The sequence below is a fragment of the Carettochelys insculpta genome, chromosome 8, assembly GCF_033958435.1.
Source record: "Carettochelys insculpta isolate YL-2023 chromosome 8, ASM3395843v1, whole genome shotgun sequence".
In the NCBI taxonomy this organism is placed as follows: domain Eukaryota; kingdom Metazoa; phylum Chordata; order Testudines; family Carettochelyidae; genus Carettochelys; species Carettochelys insculpta.
The window spans coordinates 37843139-37862120 of record NC_134144.1 but is presented as its reverse complement, the minus strand read 5'-3'; the positions used below and the strand labels follow the sequence as shown (position 1 = coordinate 37862120).

At 40.6% G+C, this 18982-nt stretch overlaps 1 protein-coding gene across 1 annotated transcript in view; it reads right to left on the bottom strand.

Moving 5' to 3' along the window:
- ABCB11 (ATP binding cassette subfamily B member 11) overlaps nucleotides 1-10186 on the bottom strand; it is a 63846-nt gene extending 53660 nt beyond the window's left edge. The window contains exons 1-4 of the mRNA XM_075000643.1: nucleotides 10111-10186; nucleotides 7721-7742; nucleotides 5692-5740; nucleotides 1400-1641 (exon numbers count right to left, since the gene is read on the bottom strand). Coding sequence (XP_074856744.1) covers nucleotides 1400-1641; nucleotides 5692-5740; nucleotides 7721-7742; nucleotides 10111-10186 — 389 coding nt within the window. The remainder of the gene's footprint in view (nucleotides 1-1399; nucleotides 1642-5691; nucleotides 5741-7720; nucleotides 7743-10110) is intronic.
- Nucleotides 10187-18982: the final 8796 nt, after the last annotated feature.

Here is an 18982-nt window from a genome sequence, read left to right as displayed (position 1 = left end):
TGCTGTGAAATAACTGTCCATGTGGGCCCTACAGCCAAGCACTAAAAGTGTATTTGCTCGATCCCACTATGAAGCAGGACTAGATCAAAGCACACTTAGGAGCAGCTAGTGCACATCAGCAGGGTCTACATGGACAGTTAGATTGCAGCCTCACTACGTGTTCGTCACACCCCAGCTTGCAGTGAACTAACTGCTCATGTACACAAGCCCTTGGTTACTTTTTATGAATATGGAGACATTGTGGAAGCAAAAATCAAACAATGTTCTACGGCTGAACCTCTCTCATCCGGCACCCTGGGGACATGACCAGTGCTGGATGAGAGAATTTGCCAGACCATGGGAAGTCAATATTGTCTAGCACATTACCAACACTTCCACTGCATATTGGGATCTGAGAAGACATTTAAGGGTAAATGACAGGTAAATAACAGCACAGAACAGTGAGAGCCAGGGCAAATTTTATGGGACCACGGGAAAACTTCGCCACACCCATGATAAGTGGTCGTGCGGCTAATCAAAATCATGTCAAACTATAGATGTTGCTGGATGAGAGAGTTCCGGATAAGAGAGGTTCAACCTGTACAGGCAAGTGGAAGAGGCTGTTGTTTTACATTTAAATACTATGTTACATTATGAAAAAGGCACTCATTCTGGAATGAACCTTTTCTTTAGGCCATGTGGAAATTATTCCTAATCTCCCTGGAGAGTGCTAATTTGCTGCTATTAGTTTTGCATTATTTCAAAACAGTTCTGTGGAGCTTTCTGGCTACTTCCCTAGATTTCTATGCATCGTGATGAGAGTAGGTACCATTCGACTGTCTTAGAAGTTCATCAAACTCAGAATTAGCAGAGCCATAGATTTTAAGGCCAGAAAGGACCACTATGACCTCCTGGAGAAACTGAGTTTCGAAAATTTAAAAACATCAAAGCATGTCAGACAAATAATTTTCAATTCAACAAAAGTTGCTGGCAGCCTAGATGACTCAGGGAATTGAAACCTATCTAAGAAACTTTTTACTTGAAGCGACTAATTCAAATTTGGTTTGGATAGGTGGAAAATTAGCAAAACTCTTTCCCCTCTAAAGTAGGTTTAATCACCTGAGTAAAATACATTGGGGGCGCATGTCTCAGTTTTATTCCCTGGATTTCGGGTCTACCACTAACCAGCATATGTTCTAACAGTTCTATTTGGGAGACCAAGGATTGAATAGGCATCAGATACCCTCCCATCCCAAAATGAGACATAAGATATGGTCATAGAGCAGAAAGAATATAAGCACATTCCCTATACATAAAACAGTTAGCTTCTTAGATTGAACCAGGCCCTTTTCCCTAGCAAGAAATTCACTTACCGTGTTTCACAAGAGAGAAAAAGAAACAAATTCTATGGGCCACTTACCCACAACTTATTGATGAATTTGTTTCATTTTGGTGAAGGGAATCATTGATCCACACTATGGTGTTATTCACACATGCCTTCTCTGGGTTGCTAAGCTCTTGCCTCTCAATTTCATATTGAATAAATGTGTCTGTCATCAGACCAAAGACAAGTAACATGCATGGCTGTGCTGCTCCATGAAGAATGGCACAGAAACTACCAAAAGCGATCATTAAAATCTCAGTTGATGAAGAGAAGCGAAACTAAAAGGAGAAAAAACAAAAGTGTCCAAGTGATTTTGAAAACAAAAAAGCAATCCAGTAGCACTTTAAAGACTAACAAAATAATTTATTAGGTGATGAGCTTTCATGGGACAGACCCACTTCTTCAGATCATAGCCATACCAGAATAGACTCAATATTTAAGGCACAGAGAACCAAAAAAAGGTAATCAAGGTTGACAAATCAGAAAAATATTACCAAGGTGAGCAAATCAGAGAGTAGAGGGGCAGAAGTGGGGGGAGGAGTCAATAATTAGATTAAGCCAAGTATGCAAAAGAGCCCCTATAATGACCTAGAAAATTCACATCCCAGTTCAAACCACTTGTTATTGTGTCAAATTTGAATATAAAAGACAGTTCAGCAGCCTCTCCTTCCAATCTGTTGTGAAAATTCCTCCAGTAAAAGGCAAACCCTCAGGTCTTTAACAGAATGGCCCACTCCATTAAAATGCTGACTGGCCGGTTTGTGGATCAGGAGTGTTTTTATGTCTGTTTTGTGCTAGTCTTTAAAGTGCTACTTGACTGCTTTTTGTTTTGTCTAAGAGAGTTTGAAGTCTGTCCAATATACAAAGCATCTGGGCATTGCTGGCACATGATGGCATATATGATGTTAGCTGAGGAACATGAGAATGTGTCCATGATTCTGTGAATAACCTGGTTAAGTCCAGTGATGGTACCTCCAGAATAGATATATGGACAAAGTTGGCAACGGGCCTTGTTGCAAGGCAAAGTTCCAGGACTGGTGTTCCTGCGATATAGACTGTGGTTGTGGGTGAGAATCCTCATAAGGTTGGGAGGTTGTCTGTAGGAGAGAACAGACCTGTCACCTAGGGCCTTCTGGAGTGTGGCATCCTGATTAAGATAGGTTGTAGATCTTTAATAATGCATTGCAGTGATTTGAGTTGGGAGCTGTAGGTAATGACCAGTGGTGTTCTGTTCTTGTCTTTTTGGGGCCTATCTTGGAGTAGCTGGTCTCTGGGAATTCGTCTGGCCCTGTTGATTTGTTTTTTTACTTCTCCTGGTGAGTAATTCAGGCTTATGAACATTTGGAAAAGATCTTGTAGTTTTTGGTCTCTGTCAGTAGGGTCAGAGCAAATGCGATTGTACCTAAGGGCTTGACTATAAACAATGGATCTAGTTACATGTGCAGGATGGAAGCTAGACGCATGTAGGTAAGTATAGCGATCAGTGGTACCAATCAGGCCATCCTTGATTTGTACTGTAGTGTCCAGGAAATGCATTTATCATGTGGCGTAGTCGAGGCATAAGTTGACGGTGGGGGTGCAGATTGTTAAAGTCTTTGTGGAATCCTTCTAGACTCTCTATACCATGGGTACAAATCATAAAGATAACATCAGTGTATCATAAGTAGAGGAGGAGTAATAGGGGGCAAGAGCTGTGGAATCATTGTTCCAGTTCAGCCATAAATATATTAGCATATTGTGGGGCCATGCAGGTGATTTTAGTCTCGTGTCTCTGGTTGATATTTCACGAAAGTAATTTTCAGCAATGTTTACAAGTGAATACTAGATTCAGAACTGTTTTTAACTCCAAGATGTTGAACTAATTCTATTCTTTATTGCCTGGGTGCAATCTCCCTCCCGATTACAATGACAGTTATCCCTGAATATGGGTGTAGAGTTTGACCTTAAAAGTATATGTATGACCAGACTTGCAGAGAATAACAACAAATGAAACCCAAATAACAGAGCATCAGCTTTCCAGAGGTATTGGCATTCTTTACATTGATTCCTAGCTTGACTGTGAATATGCCCTTTAAATTCACATTGTCACATGGATAGTCAATTTCATCTGCATACTTAGTACATGCTACACAACCTGTCAATAAGGTCAATTATTGTAACCTACTCCTAACAGCTCTGTGATTATGTGGTAAAAATCTGACTCAACAATCTCAGATTGATATGCTGCACAGATACACACTACCAATTTATGTATGTAGAGCCTTATATAGATACTATACAGTTAGAGATATGAGCTCCCTTTGCTGAAAGGGGAACAGGTATTTATAACTATGGAGTGTAAAATATTAGGTTTCCAGACTGGAGAGAGGTGGGGAAGAGATACAAGTAATATGCTGATGCTGTAACGTGCCAAGGCCAAAAAAGATAGAGAAATAGGTAGAATGAATGTGGAAAATAGAGACATTGTGGTGGGGAAATTCAGGACAATAAGCTAAACAAAGGCCTGGTCTACACAAGAAAATTAAGTCAGCTTAACTACATTATTCAGAGATGCAAAAAATTCACACACTCCCACAGCAAAGTGAAGCTGACTCACCCTCCAGTGTAGATAGTGGTAGACCAACTGAAGATATATTCTGTTGACCTGCCTACTGCCTCTTGGGCAGGGAGATTACTTCTGCCATCTAGATAATTCCTCCCACTAGCATAGGTCATGGCTAGAGTAAAGTGCTACAGTATTAAAAGGGAGAAAGGGCAGGTGGGGGAAGCACTTTCTACAAAAAGAAAGAAGTCTGAGAAATTAACGAAATCATCTTTTTTGTAAACCTTGTATTTATGAATCTTGTCAATCATCTTGCCATGAAACCTTGAAAAATGTTCAGTTGTATGTGGCATCTGCTCTCTTGCCACCCCTAGTACATACATGCAATGTATTTTACACCTAATCATACAATCAATTTAACATATATATGATGCAGGGAACAGAACTCTGAAATTTTTGCTCCAAAATCACAGCTACGTGATATGAAGGCAAAACTCCACAAATCTGTCAGTGAGATACCTAACAACACTGTACTTACACCATTTTCCAGCTACCAGTCTCAAAATAGTTCATGAACTCACAATACTCAGGGCGTAAAGATTTAACTGAGCTACAGAGCAGGTAGCTGGTTTGCGGAAGGTCACATAGCAAGTTACTGCAGAAATGAGAGGCAAATCTAGATGTTCAAAGCCTTAATGGTGTGTTTTAACCATTGCACAAACTTTTGTCCACATACATCCCCAAAGTATACTATAATCAGCGTGTTTTTGAAATTTGGAATTTCTGTTTCATGGGAAATTTTGACATTTCAATTTTTTTCCACTATATACCAGAACAAAAACAAATATCTTCAAAATTTCTGGGAAACGTTTCATTTTGGAATTTCAAAAATTCATGTTGACTTTGTTTTAATTGTTATTTTTATATTATTTAAATTATTTTATGACATAAAATATTTTCGATTGTTGGTATTTTTTTTTATTTGTAAAATGTTTCATTCAGTCAGTGTTTGATAAGTGGCAGTTGCCCTTCATAATTTTTTAAAATAAAAATAAAAATAGTGCTATATTTCAATTTCTAAGTTCACATTATGCACTACTACTACTACTGACATATAATAAAAATAGGATAAACATGTAAGTTGTATCTATATGGCTCCTGAAACAAAATAGGAAGAAGAGATCTTTCAAAAATGTTTTTTTTTCCTGAAGGTACCCCATCTACCTTCTAATTTTTTTTTTTTTAAAACTAACTTCCAGAAACCCAATTGCACGAGAGTATGCAAATGAGGCATGAGACTTGTAAATCTGCACATTATTTGCATTTTCAATCGGCCACATTTGCATGCACCTTCCAAAAGGGGGTGGGGCATGTCGGCACAGCTGTAAAGAATATAAAACAAAATAAAATTCAAAGTGAAATGTGAGAATTCTGAAGCAAACTTTCAAAATATTTTGCCATGCAACTTTTCAAAATTGTCATATTTTTCAAAACATTTTGATTTTGACAAAAACAGGAATTTTTGTAAAAGTTTCAGAAAAAAAATGTATGACAATGTGTCTAGCAGACAATCATGACCCATAAGCAATATACACATAGCTTCATGACACAGTGAGAAATTCTGGCTTTACTGAGGCCAGTGACAAAATTCCCACTGACTTTAGTAGGGTCAAAACTTTACCCTAATAAATGTTTTAATCAAAACTGCATACTTCAATTAAAGATACATTTCAGAGACCCACCAACACAATGTGTGTAAAGTACTTAAATCCAACACTTTCCTTACCAGTTGAAAGAATCCAACCCGAATGTCATTTTTTGTCTTTTTTGAGGACCTCCAAGAAAACAAAAACACAGAATTATAAACTGCACTTTCCAGCTATATCATATTTTTCTCCTGACTAATGATTACACATAAAGCTGAATTTAACGCACTTGTCCCCTTTCTCTCATTCTCTGGAGAAGGTTTTTCATTTCTATACAAATATCTGTAAGTACGTCTAACCTGAGGAGTTTTGTTGTTGTTGTTATTTTTGCACTTGACATCAAAAATTTTTGGATGCTTTACTTGCACCACTTTGCTTCAAACTTCCTACATGATTTGTTTCTCTGTCAGACTTGCTCAAGGGAAGTGATTTGCTGTAGGGCTTTCTGTAAGCTGGAAACATATGACTTTTGCAGAACAACACAAATTCTAAACCTACTTGAAACAGCTTGTTGGGCCTGATTACTCTCTTCTAGCTTTGGTGGTGAAGGGGAATGTTAGCCTGTCACAGATGATAGGCAAAAAGGGGAGTGATGACTCCATCTCAAAATCCCCCAGGCCTGTGATCCTGTGGAATCCCCTCCACCTGGGAGTACCAGGAGGATGGAGCACTGTGCAAGAGACGGGGTGGACCAAAGAAGCAAATGCTAATATGCAGCACTGAGATTAGGAACACATCTCTGTGGCTAAAGAACCACAAAGGCTCGTGCTGCTAGGGCTACCGTAAGTCCCATTTCACTGCACTTGTTTATAAAATGGATTGGGAGTTTCTTGAGATCACAGAAGAGAACGACTGATTAGCAAGAGGGCCATAGAGCCACAGATATTAGCCTGTATTTCTTGTGAATCTCAAATTTCAACATCGTCTCCTACTCCCACATCCACCAGGCTGCTAGCAGAGCTGACTAGATGGGACCACATCTCACCCGCCTGCTTGGAGTCAGTTGGAGTCTCTCTCCCTCACCCATCCCAGAGACTTTCTGTTGGAGAATATTTGACTCTCTAGCAATGCTCATATCAGCTTATTACACACAGCAGTAATTTATGAAGCCTAAAGGTCCTATCAAGTCAACAGCAATGGTCTGTACATTGTACCAAGCAGAAGATTATATTTTTATGTTTTGAGATGTAAGGGTAGTGGAATAGTGCAGAGTTTATATGACGTTTACAATTTTTAAAATATGTAAGAGAAATTACAGCCAGATTTATACTGAGCATTCTTCAAAAGCCTGAGCCAGCAAGTCTCCCATGTGCTAAATAAGATATCAATGTGACGTGTGTGTCATAATGGACCCCTGTCAATTTCAATAAACCTCTTGTACTTAGGGCAGGGACAGTCTGCATTTGGGTCTGGTATCCTGTGAGATCCTGTTAAAATTAAACTAACTCAAAAATAAATCAGTGCTAGGGATGCCCTGTTCCTGAAACAGCCATTTGTGGCAATGAACAGCGGATACAAATTACAGCAGTTCCCAGGATATCTAGTCTAGTGATGAGCCGCTCCAGATTCAAAGAACACAGAAGTGTTATGTTCCCTACGAGCACTTGCCAGTCGCAGCAGCAGCAGACTGGTGTCTCTATAACATTTCAGCTTGTGACTATTTGGGCATTAACATATCAATCTCAGTTCCTCTACTGCCAAATTATTTGGGCTGATTTCTTCATTTCTGTCCTCATGCTTCTAAAAGTAATGAAGTTAATGTTGAAACTTCCCTTATAATGTTATTCTCCAAATCACACTGAGTGGTGCATGTTTTTGTTTTACATGAAAAGACACAAACTGTATGTGGAAGGGGTTGTTGAAGGCCACCCTGATACCTTGCAGCCATTACTACACATTTTCAACACTTCCTTTCACCTCTTCCATAAGGAATTCTCTAGCCTTATTCATCTGAATCAAATAGTGCAGCTTCAAGAAGCACAGTGCATGTCTGCCTCTCAAATACCATATACACCGTGCATGCATTAATATCTTGAGTTAATATTTAATTCACTTGGTTGGTCTAGAAACAAACAACAATTGTTGATAGAGAGCAACTACAGGACTTACTCTGGCTTCTTATGATTGTTATCTGTGGGGGAAAACAAATGCAAATCATAGTTAATAATTATTGATAACATGCATTTTCTCTGACAGACGCACTCTTAAACTAAACCCTAGGGCTCAACCCTAGGACTCATCCTAGAAGTGACATCATATATTGAATCCTCTGAGGCTGGTAATAGCTGGAAGGCTGCCATGTCTTGTTTACAGACCAGCATGCTCAGTTATGTAGGGCCTTTGTTCCTGTTTTTCTTTGTTTTCTTAAGTGTTAGTGTGTTTTTTCTTCTTTTGGTCTGTGCATAGGTACAATTACGTATATGAGTGCACATGCTACTTTCTCCATTCCTCACAAGGTTGAGCTTGCAGGTGATCGTCTGTGAACTTGATCAAGTGGGTCTAGAGGAGGATACATTTGTGTTGGCTTCCCTCCATCAGTTTTGGGAATCTTCATCATATTTTCATAGTGTGGCAAAAGAAATATCCCAACAATTCAGTGTTAGGTAGCAAAAATTAAATCAGAATAAACATTTGTAAATATATTTTATATATGGTCTCATTTAACTTTGTTTCCCTAACAAAATTAATCATTTATTCCCATGAAAAGAGGGCTAATTTTCTGTATTCATGAGGTAAAAAATATTATATATCATCTCTCTTTGTCCTATGAGAACACAAATCTTTTGTGTTTATATATTGTGTCCTTTCTGTGAAAGTAACAAATCCAATTTTATGGCATAGGGCCTCTTACACTTAACATAGCCTAGGGCCTGAGAAGGTCAAAATCCTTCCCTGCTGATGAGTGGCACAGTTGCATACAGTGTGCCAGGCAACTGAAAGTGGAAGAAGGTTGGGGAGGACTGTAACTTAGCCATCCACCAGCAGTGATGTGGCAAAGCAAGGACTACCTGCTCCATCTCTTAAGAAGAGGGCTGAACTGTCTCTCACACAGGAAAGTCCTGTGAGGGGCTTCTCCTGAAAAGCCCCTGAAGGAACTGTAACTTAGAGAGGCAGATTCCAAAGTGGACTCCACTACACTCCAGCACATCAATCACCACAGCAATTCAGGCCTCGGCCTACAAGCCGTGATCCGACCCTTCACATCAAGAGACACCATCAAGGATGATGACCCTAAAATGGAACTTGTCTTGACAGTGCTCCCTCTGGGAAGGCCTTACCCTAAGGATGACTGCTTAAAATATTTATTACAAAGTCAGTGTGTGTGACACAGAATGAAGAGCTAGCTCTGGACAGCAACACCACTGGCAGCACAGAGTTGTCTTGAATAGTCATTGTGCATGTTCCTAAAAAGTCAGTGTATATCTCTAGATTTTTCCAGTGTGCTAGCAACCTACTGCTCATGTTAAGGTCCTGACATGAAATGGAATCTTATACCTTGCATCCTCTTACATTCTCTACAGTTCTGCAACCCGGTATTTAGCATGAACCCTTCCATGCCCCTGGCTTGGCATGGTCACTGTAGAGCTGTGTGCTCCAGTGCACAGGGTGCAAAGAATTTCCTACACCGAGGAACTCTATGGTATGCTCAACCCGCCTCTTCTCATATAATGGAAGCACAATATTTCCACTGCATCTTGGACATTGCTCATAGGATTAGATGGAATGGGGGTGGGCTTGTGATTAAATCCAGAGGGCATGAATGGCCATATGTTTCCCTATGATGTGCTCTCGCTTCTGCCTGCTACATTCGTAATTCCTATTTTACCATGTTAACTTGCTTGCATGTGCAATTTCAATATAAAAATCTATTTTCCCTTTAATTTTCTATCTGTCAACACTCAAACATATAAGATAGGGTCAAGACGTTCAGTAGCTTCCCTTTTCTTTTGCCTTCTCATCTTCAGCTAAAATCCCAAGTCTCCTGCCCCCACCTCCTGTTTCATTTGAACTGAGATGCTTGGTGTGTAACGAGCACCTTCAAAAAAAGACCGGGGCACAATGAAATTTATTTGGGTATAAGCTTTTGTGGACTGGAGTCGGCTTCATCAGATGCATCCAATCCATGAGAGCTTATGCTCCAGTAAATGTGTTAGTCTCTAAGGTGCCACAGGACTCCTTGCTGTTTGTACTGGAACAGACTAACAATGGCAACCCCTCTGAAACCAGCTAGTTGACTTACATTTGGTAGACAGACAGATGATGTTGCTAGACTGATAAGAAGAGATCATCCACCTAACAAGGATTGTTGCTTTAGGTTTGTACACAAAAGTTGTTTTGAAAAAAATGTGCCCATAATTATGTGAACTGCAATATCTAGTACGGTACATTTTTTTTTCAGCAGGCTATTTGCTACGCATCAGTAGTATTAAAATTATCCAGCATGCACCTTTTAAAGTGCTATTTAAAAGCAGAAGCTGATTAAAAAGTCAATGTCTTACATGATCCATCTGAGTCATAAATGTGGTTATCTTCTTCAAATCTCTTAATACTGCGCAGAACAACAGGATTGGACATGATGATTTGTGCCTTTAATCAGAGACCCTGAAAAGATAAAAAAGACATCACCACAGTAATGTCCTTTAAGATTACAAGGCAATATTGTACAGGCCATATTCTTACTACAGTTACATTCATGTTATTTCAGTATAACTCCACTGAGCACATTGGATTTATACCAATGTAACTGAGAACAGAATACAGTCCAACAAATTTAGTGACACTACTGCTAGTGACGAAAGCAGAAACAGAAGCACTTTTAACTATCAGTGACTAAAGTGTTAGGCGACATCTACATGAGAAGGTTTCTCTGACACAACTGGGGTTTTGTTGGAAAAACCCTCAGCATGCCTACATCAGAATGCTCTTTGTAGACAGATTGTCAACAAAATCTGGCATATCCGATGGCAGCATTGTGCCTCTCCGCATTCAGGAATAACTCCTTTGTTAACAGTTCTTTGTAGACAAAGAAGCCATGTAGACACTCCAGGGACCCTTTTGTGGACCCACAGGGATTCTAGTTCTACAGGCAGCCCTGTTTGCTGAGCTGCCGGTCAGCCCTTCTGGCTGTTCTCTGTCGACAGCAGATTGCTCCTTCGATCCACTTTTATGTGTGGATGTGATCTTTCGACAGAAATATTGCCAGAAGATCTCTTCCAACAGTAAGTTCTGCTGACAGATGGCTGTAGTGTAGACATAGCCTATGTCTTTCAAAAGGAGTGAAATATCACCTTGCAAGCTGAGCGTGGAGCACTCTCTATTCAGCCAAGGTTTCCCTCACTTGAACATAGCTTGCCCAGTTGTAGCCCAGTTTGCCTATACAGTACTAACAGGGATTTATCTTTATCAGTCATGCTACGTCTACACGTGCCCCAAACTTCGAAATGGCCATGCAAATGGCCATTTCGAAGTTTACTGATGAAGCGCTGAAATGCATATTCAGTGCTTCATTAGCATGCGGGAGGCAGCAGCGCTTCAAAATTGACGCGCCTTGCCGCCGCGCGGCGCGTCCAGACGGGGCTCCTTTTCGAAAGGGCCCCGCCTATTTTGAAGTCCCCTTATTCCCATGAGCTCATGGGAATAAGGGGACTTCGAAGTAGGTGGCTTCCTTTCGAAAAGGAGCCCCGTCTGGACGCGCCGTGCGGCGGCAAGGCGCGTCAATTTCGAAGCGCTGCTGCCTCCCGCATGCTAATGAAGCGCTGAATATGCATTTCAGCACTTCATTAGTAAACTTCGAAATGGCCATTTGCATGGCCATTTCGAAGTTTGGGGCACGTGTAGACACGGCCATGGTAACAGAAACAGTGCTTCAGGCCAGATTACACCACACTGGTCATTTATTAGCTTGAGAGTTTTAACATGGTTAAACCCAGAATGGATTTTGAGAGGTCCTGGTTCTGCCTCATCATCTCATTGGGATCATCTCAGTGGCTGGATAGATCAGGGAATATAGCATCCAGGACTTCTCACATATGCTGGAAATCACTAGAAGACTCAAGGAGGCCCCTCATCCTGTCCATGGAGTCCTCCATTTCTTCTGCACTCTCTTTACTCTCACCTTTTCAAGAATGGAAGCACATGTCTCCCAAGCTCTGTGGGACCACTGACTGGCCCTGACTTGTGTGTTCCCTCCTTTTTCTTTTTAATCGTCGCATGCCCTCAGGCACACAGGGTAGCTTCCTATTTTTGCCACTTATTTCAGCCTTATGCTGGTCAGTTCAGGCTTCTGAGTGTCCTGTTAAGGGATTTAGCTTCTTTATTGTTCTGTGTGTATATGTTGCCCACTTTTTTCTTTACCTAGTAATATCCAAATTGTCCCTTAAAGTGGAAGTCACGGTTGTGGCATCCTTAAGATGTGTTCTAAATATGTCAGTTGTTCTCTCCTTACTATATGTGATGCTTTCAGTTGATTTGCTCTCCTAGGAATTATTGATGTCACAAATAATTCTTTCCAACAAACTCTGAAGGTTGTCCACAGGCAGTTACTTTGAAGTGAGGTGATCTTAACAATGTCATTTATAGATTTCCGTGACTGTGCTCCATAAGGGAGAAAAAGCATGACACAGGTGTTAAAATTCATATGCTTGTGCGACTGCCAGTCATGAGACTTTTCTAAACCTTTTCAAGTTTATGGAAGTAATTTGCTGCTTTGATATTCATTGTTTGACATTTAGCATGGCATCTCCATCACTGCCTGCCTCACTCCCTAAGAAGGCAACATGACTTGTAGTTTTTCTGTGTCTGCTCTGATTGCTGCTTTGGGAACATTGTTAGCCATATATTTCATCTTCCCCTTACCAATGGACAAACCAATTTCTTTTGTTGTTTCTGCCAAAAACTGTATCTTTTCTTCCATTACGCGATGTGCTGAACTAAGCAGGACGAAGTCATCAGGAAAAACAAAGTCATCCAATTGTGATTTACCATTTGTGCAAAGGATTCCTCAGTTGCTTTCTGCAAAGACCATTGCAAACAGCACTGGGGATATAACATACCCTTACTCTAACTGTCATTGCAACTCACTGACCAATGTCACTATCTCTGACTGCACAATCAGCATTATCACATTGATTCTTAATAATTCTAAGGATTTTTCCTGGTATTCTGTAGTACACCAAAATTTTCCAAAAACAGCCTGTATATGTTCTCCAAAACTCCCTGGAAATCTACACCAGCTACCTTGAGGGGTGCGCGCCACTCCATATTTTTTTCTACACTACATCTAAGAGCGCATGATCTTAATGTACATGATCTTAATTATGTTAAACATGCTTCTTCCGCTAAGATGCAGACCTATCTGCATCTTGATATCTTTCAGGATTACGTTGCACGTGTTTTTCTCAAACTGTGGAATTAAGACTATTTCTCTCCCTTTATTGCAGTTTGTCTGGCTTCTCTTCTTTGGCCCTTTTAGTATAAGACTTCTCTTCACTGTGTTGTATTCTTTTCATCCCTCTACAGTCTTTCCAAAATCCAAGGGAAGTCAGGAGGGCTGTTTCATCTCTTGCTTTAAGCATCTACCCAATAATATTATCCTCTGTAGCTGCTTTCCCCTTGTTAAATTCTCCAACAGATTGTCTAAATTCTTCCATTGTAACGTCTCCTAAATCAATATCAAGATTTTATCTTAAGTCTTCATCACATATTTCTAGTAATTGACTTGAGCTTAGGCTGTCAATTTAAAACAGCCAGAAATATTCTAGTGAGCTGTTCCTTTGTTCTTCTGTTGTACTATGTTTCCATTTGTGCTTTTAAAGGGTTTCAGCACTGCTCAAGTTTCCTTTTAGCTGTATGATTGTCTTAGATAAAAGTTGTAAGCTCAACTAGCATCTTCAGTCTCTCAGTATGTTCTACAAATATATGTCCTTTTACTATGCCTGCTTGCAATAGCAATGTGTTGCACTCCAATCTGCTGTCTGGTCACTTCCCATGGCGCACAATCATGGATCGAAATCCCCTGAATTCTTTTTCCCATCCTTGTTGAAAGCAGGTACAGTGTAATGCAGCAGACCAGACTTAAAGCAAGGCTCAATGACAGCTGATGGATTGCAGCTGTCACTAAGTGGCACCCACAGGAACGGAAATCACTAGGTGGCAAACCTCCAAGGAGATGGGAAGATTTTATCATGTGAAAGCACGGCAGCACATGCAGAAGGAAGGCCAGGATAAAAGAAAAATAAAAGGTGTGTTTTGTTTGGTGCAATCTGTATAAGATCTGAAGAACTGATCAATCAAAGTGATGTATGCCTTTTTCTCTCTCCTAGAAATCCTTTCTACCTCTCCATCAACAGCTATGTGTTTTTCTGGCCAGTAGCTCATGATTCACACTTCTCTTTTCCACAGTTGCCCCAGCTTTGTTTCACACTTCTCTTTTCTATTGTGGTTGTTTACCTGTCTATTGCACTATGTGAAATCCATGGACTGGCAGTTACATAAAAGCAGGAGGAACTGTTAGGTATTTTCTCTCTTTAATTACAACAGGATGCAAGAAAAATAAAGACACCCCTCCCTGTCAAATCAAAAGTGAGGGATAAACAGGAACTTAATCAACAGCTAAGAATGCTGACATCACTTAGAATCATAGAATCATAGACGAGTAGGACTGGAAGGGACCTCGAGAGGCCATCGAGTCCAGACCCCTGCCCTCATGGCAGGACCAAGCACTTTCTAGACCATCCCTGAAGGCCATCTATCTAACCTCTTCCTAAATATCTCCAGTGATGGAGATTCTACCACCTCCCTTGGCAATTTGTTCCAGTGTTTGATCACCCTGACAGTTAGGAACTTTTTCCTAATGTCCAACCTGAACCTCCCCTGCTGCAATTTAAGTCCATTGCCTCTTATTCTATCCTCAGAGGCAAGGAAGAACAAGTTCCCTCCCTCTGCCTTATGACACCCTTTTAGATACCTGAAAACTGCTATCATGTCCCCCCTCAATCTTCTCTTTTCCAAACTAAACAAGCCCAATTCTTTCAGCCTTTCTTCATAGGTCATGTTCTCTAGACCTTTGATCATTCTCGTTGCTCTCCTCTGGACCCTCTCCAATTTCTCCACATCCTTCCTGAACTGCGGTGCCCAGAACTGGACACAATACTCCAGCTGAGGCCTAACCAGCGCAGAGTACAGTGGGAGAACGACTTCTCATGTGTTGTTCACAACACACCTGTTAATGTATCCTAGCATCATGTTTGCTCTTTTTGCAACAGCATCCCACTGTTGATTCATATTTAGCTTGTGGTCCACTATAACCCCTAGATCCCTTTCTGCTGTACTCATTCCTAGGCAGTCCTTTCCCATTCTGTATGTGTGACACTGATTGTTCCTTCCTAAGTGGAGCACTTTGCATTTGTCCTTATTAAACTTCATCCTGTTTACCTCAGCCCATTTCTCCAGTTTATCCAGATCCTTTTGAATTATGACCCTATCCTCCAAAGAAGTTGCAACCCCTCCCAGCTTGGTATCATCTGCAAACTTAGTAAGTGTACTTTCTATGTCAATATCTAAATCGTTAATGAAGATATTGAACAGAACTGGTCCTAAAACAGACCCCTGCGGAACTCCACTAGTTATACTTTTCCAGCAGGATTGAAAACCATTAATAACTACTCTCTGGGTACGGTTATCTAGCCGGTTGTTCACCCACCTTATAGTAGCCCCATCTAAGTTGTATTTGCATAGTTTATTGATAAGTATATTATGTGAGACCGTGTCAAATGCTTTACTGAAGTCTAGGTATACCACATCCACCTCTTCTCTCTTATCCACAAGGCTCATTATTCTATCAAAGAAAGCTATTAGATTGGTTTAACATGATCTGTTTTTAACAAAACCATGCTGGCTGTTCCCTATCACCTTACCACTTTCCAAGTGCTTGCAGATGATTTCTTTAATTACCTGCTCCATTCTCTTTCTTGGCACAGAAGTTAAGCTGACTGGCCTGTAGTTTCCCGGGTTATTCGTGTTCCCCTTTTTATAAATGGGTACTATATTTGCCCTTTTCCAGTCTTCTGGAATCTCTCCCATCTCCCATGATTTTCCAAAAATGATTGCTAAAGGCTCAGATACCTCCTCTATCGGCTCCTTGAGGATTCTAGGATGCATTTCATCAGGCCCTGGTGATTTGCAGACATCTAATTTTTCTAAGTAAATTTTAATTTGTTCTTTTCTTATTTCAACTTCTAAACCTACCCCTTTTTCACTAGCATTCTCTATGTCAGGCATTCCTTCAGACTTCTCAGTGAAGACCAAAACAAAGAAATAATTAAACATCTCTGCCATTTCCAAATTCCCTGTTACTGTTTCTCCCTCCTCACTGACCAATGGCCCTACCCTCTCCTTGGTCTTCCTCTGGTTACCAATGTATTTGTAAAAAGCCTTCTTGTTTCCCTTTATGCTTGTAGCTAGCTTGAGCTCATTTTGTGCCTTAGCCTTTCTAATCTTGCTCCTGCACGCTCGTGTTGTTTGCCTATATTCATCCTTTGTAATTTGTCCTAGTTTCCATTTCTTATACGATTCCTTTTTTATTTGAGATCATGCAAGATCTCCTGGTTAAGCCAAGGCAGTCTTTTGCCATGTTTTCTATCTTTCCTACACAGTGGGATAGCTTGCTTTTGGGCCCTTAATAATGTCCCTTTGAAAAACTGCCAACTCTCCTCAGCTGTTTTGACCCTCAGTTTAGCTTCCCATGGGACCTTACCTACCAGCTCTCTGAGTTTACCAAAATCTGCCTTCCTGAAATCCATTATCTCTATTGTACTGTTTTCCCTTCTACCCTTCCTTAGAATTGTGAACTCTATGATTTCATGATCACTTTCACCCAAGCATCCTTCCACTTTCAAATTCTCAATAATTTCTTCCCTATTTGTTAAAATTAAATCTAGAACAGCTTCCCCCCGGTAGCTTTTTCAACCTTTTGGAATAAAAAGTTGTCTGCAATGCAATCCAAGAATTTATTGGGCAGTCTGTCCCCTGCTGTATTAGTTTCCCAACATATACCTGGATAGTTGAAGTCCCCCATCACCACCAAATTCTGGGCCCTGGATGATTTTTCTTAGCTGTTTAAAGAAAGCCTCATCCACCTCTTCCACCTGGCTAGGGGGCCTGTAGTAGACTGTTAGTAGGACCTCATCCTTGTTTTTTACTCCTCTGAGTCTAACCCAGAGACTTTCAACCCACCCATCTCCTACGTCCATCTCCACCTCTGTACAAGTGTGTACATTTTTAATATACAAGGCAACACCTCCTCCCTTATTTCCCTGTCTGTCCTTCCTAAGCAGGCTGTACCCTTCAATACCAACATTCCAATCATGAGTATTATCCCACGAAGTTTCTGTGATGCCAACGATATCATAGTTGTATTCATTTATTAGTACTGCCAATTCTTCTTGTTTATTTCCCATACTTCTTGCATTTGTATATAGGCATCTCAGACATTGATTTGGTCTTGCCTCCCAGTTTTGCCCTGGCCCTCTTTTTACTCTCCCAGTGTAGCCCATACTCCCTCCCATTTCAAGTTCATCTCCCAGGTATCCATGCTCTCCACTTACCTGCAGGCTTTGCTCCCCTGCCCTGTATAAATCCTGACACTTCCTGTCAATTGCCTCCATTTCATCCTCACCTTTCAGAACCATTCACTCCCATCATGTCTCTTCACCTTCCTGCCACTGGACTTTCCCTTTGGCCTCTTCTTCACTGAACCTTGCCCAAACCCCCTCTGTGATACTTGTATCTACTTTTCTTAATTAGCAGCTTAGCCAATGGAATGTTGTGTAGAGTGGGCCTGTTAATCCACTAGCCAATAAAGAGTGAGAGTCTTAGACATGCCTGGACATAAAGTGTGGCATCCAACAATCACGAGAAAAAACTCAATGGGGAGGGGGAGAGAATTTGTTGCATAATTATTTAAAATGTGTTTTAATGATTGAATTATTATTTGGTGGGAAAAGAGAATAGAATAAAAAAATAACTAAAACACCACAAAAGGCTTACACGTTTTCTTCCTCTAGAATAATTAAGAGAAGATTTCAAACATTCTAGGGCCAAGATTTTCTCCTGGGAAAAAGAAGTAAAGTTCTAGTAAAGTTAAAGGAGCTGCGTCTATTTACACCCTCCAAGGAATTTTACCCTGTATGTCTAAAATAACCTCTGATAATAAGGTGTGTTCTGAAGACAATTCTTCTTTTATACACACACATGCACAGCCCTTCTATTTCACAACTGTCATGTTTAGTCCCCCTGCAGAAGGCTGTGCATGGTAGCAGGGCTATAAATGGCAGCAGGAACCTGACTGCATTCCTGATTCAAAGCCATGTGAACTCAAAAACTGTGTGCAATGTCACAAGTCTAGCCTCCTTTTGCAGACTGCGTATGATGCACCTTTATGATAATCAGAGGAAAAATCATGTATAAAGATTATTTTCTGAGGCCAATATAATTCAGAATCCACCCTGTTCATGAGACAGCCAAGGTTTGTGGTGTCAGATTGGGGAAGCAGGAACTTAAGCTTTGTTGTACCTCATTACAGTTCAAAATCACAAGAAGAAAAATTACTGCCTGTAAAATAACACACTTATAGACCAAGGGGGAAATATTACAGCCCTGTTGGTAAAGGAAAAGTGATTTTAGTTAGTGAGAAGCTGAGAATGGACAACAAGGATGGAACACTTGATATTCTGTTCCTAACCCCTGAAGCTACTGTTGGGAGACATGATACTGAGTTAAATGTATCAGAGCCACATCAGTCTGCATCCGCAAAATGAGAAGTCCTGTGGTACCTTATAGACTAACAAAATTTTTGCAGCATAAGCTTTCGTGGGCAAAGACTCACTTCATCAGATGGACTGGTGTGGAGCTTCCAGAGGCAGGTCTAATTATAAAGTCTTATGAAAAGAAGGGAGTACCAATCAAGATGAAGGCCAGAGCTGATGAGGTCAATTCAGTCAGGGTGAATGTGGCCCTTCTTCTAGCAGTTGATGTGGAGGTGTGAACACTAATTGAGGAGGAACTGCTTTTCTAGTTGGCCATCCATTCCCAGTCTCTGTTAAATCCTTGATTGATGGTGTCAAATTTGCAAATGAATTGCAGCTCTGCAGTTTCTCTTTAGAGTGTGTTTTTGAAGGTTTTTGTTTTGTTTTTTTTTCCCAAGATGTCTACTTTTAAAATCTGTCACTTAGTGTCAAAGGAGAGTGAAGTGTTCTCCTACAGGTTTTTGTATGTTACCGCTCCTGATATCTGATTTGTATCCATTTATGTAGAGACTGTCCAGTTTGGCCAATGTATATGGCAGAGGGGCATTGCTGGCACATGATGGCATAT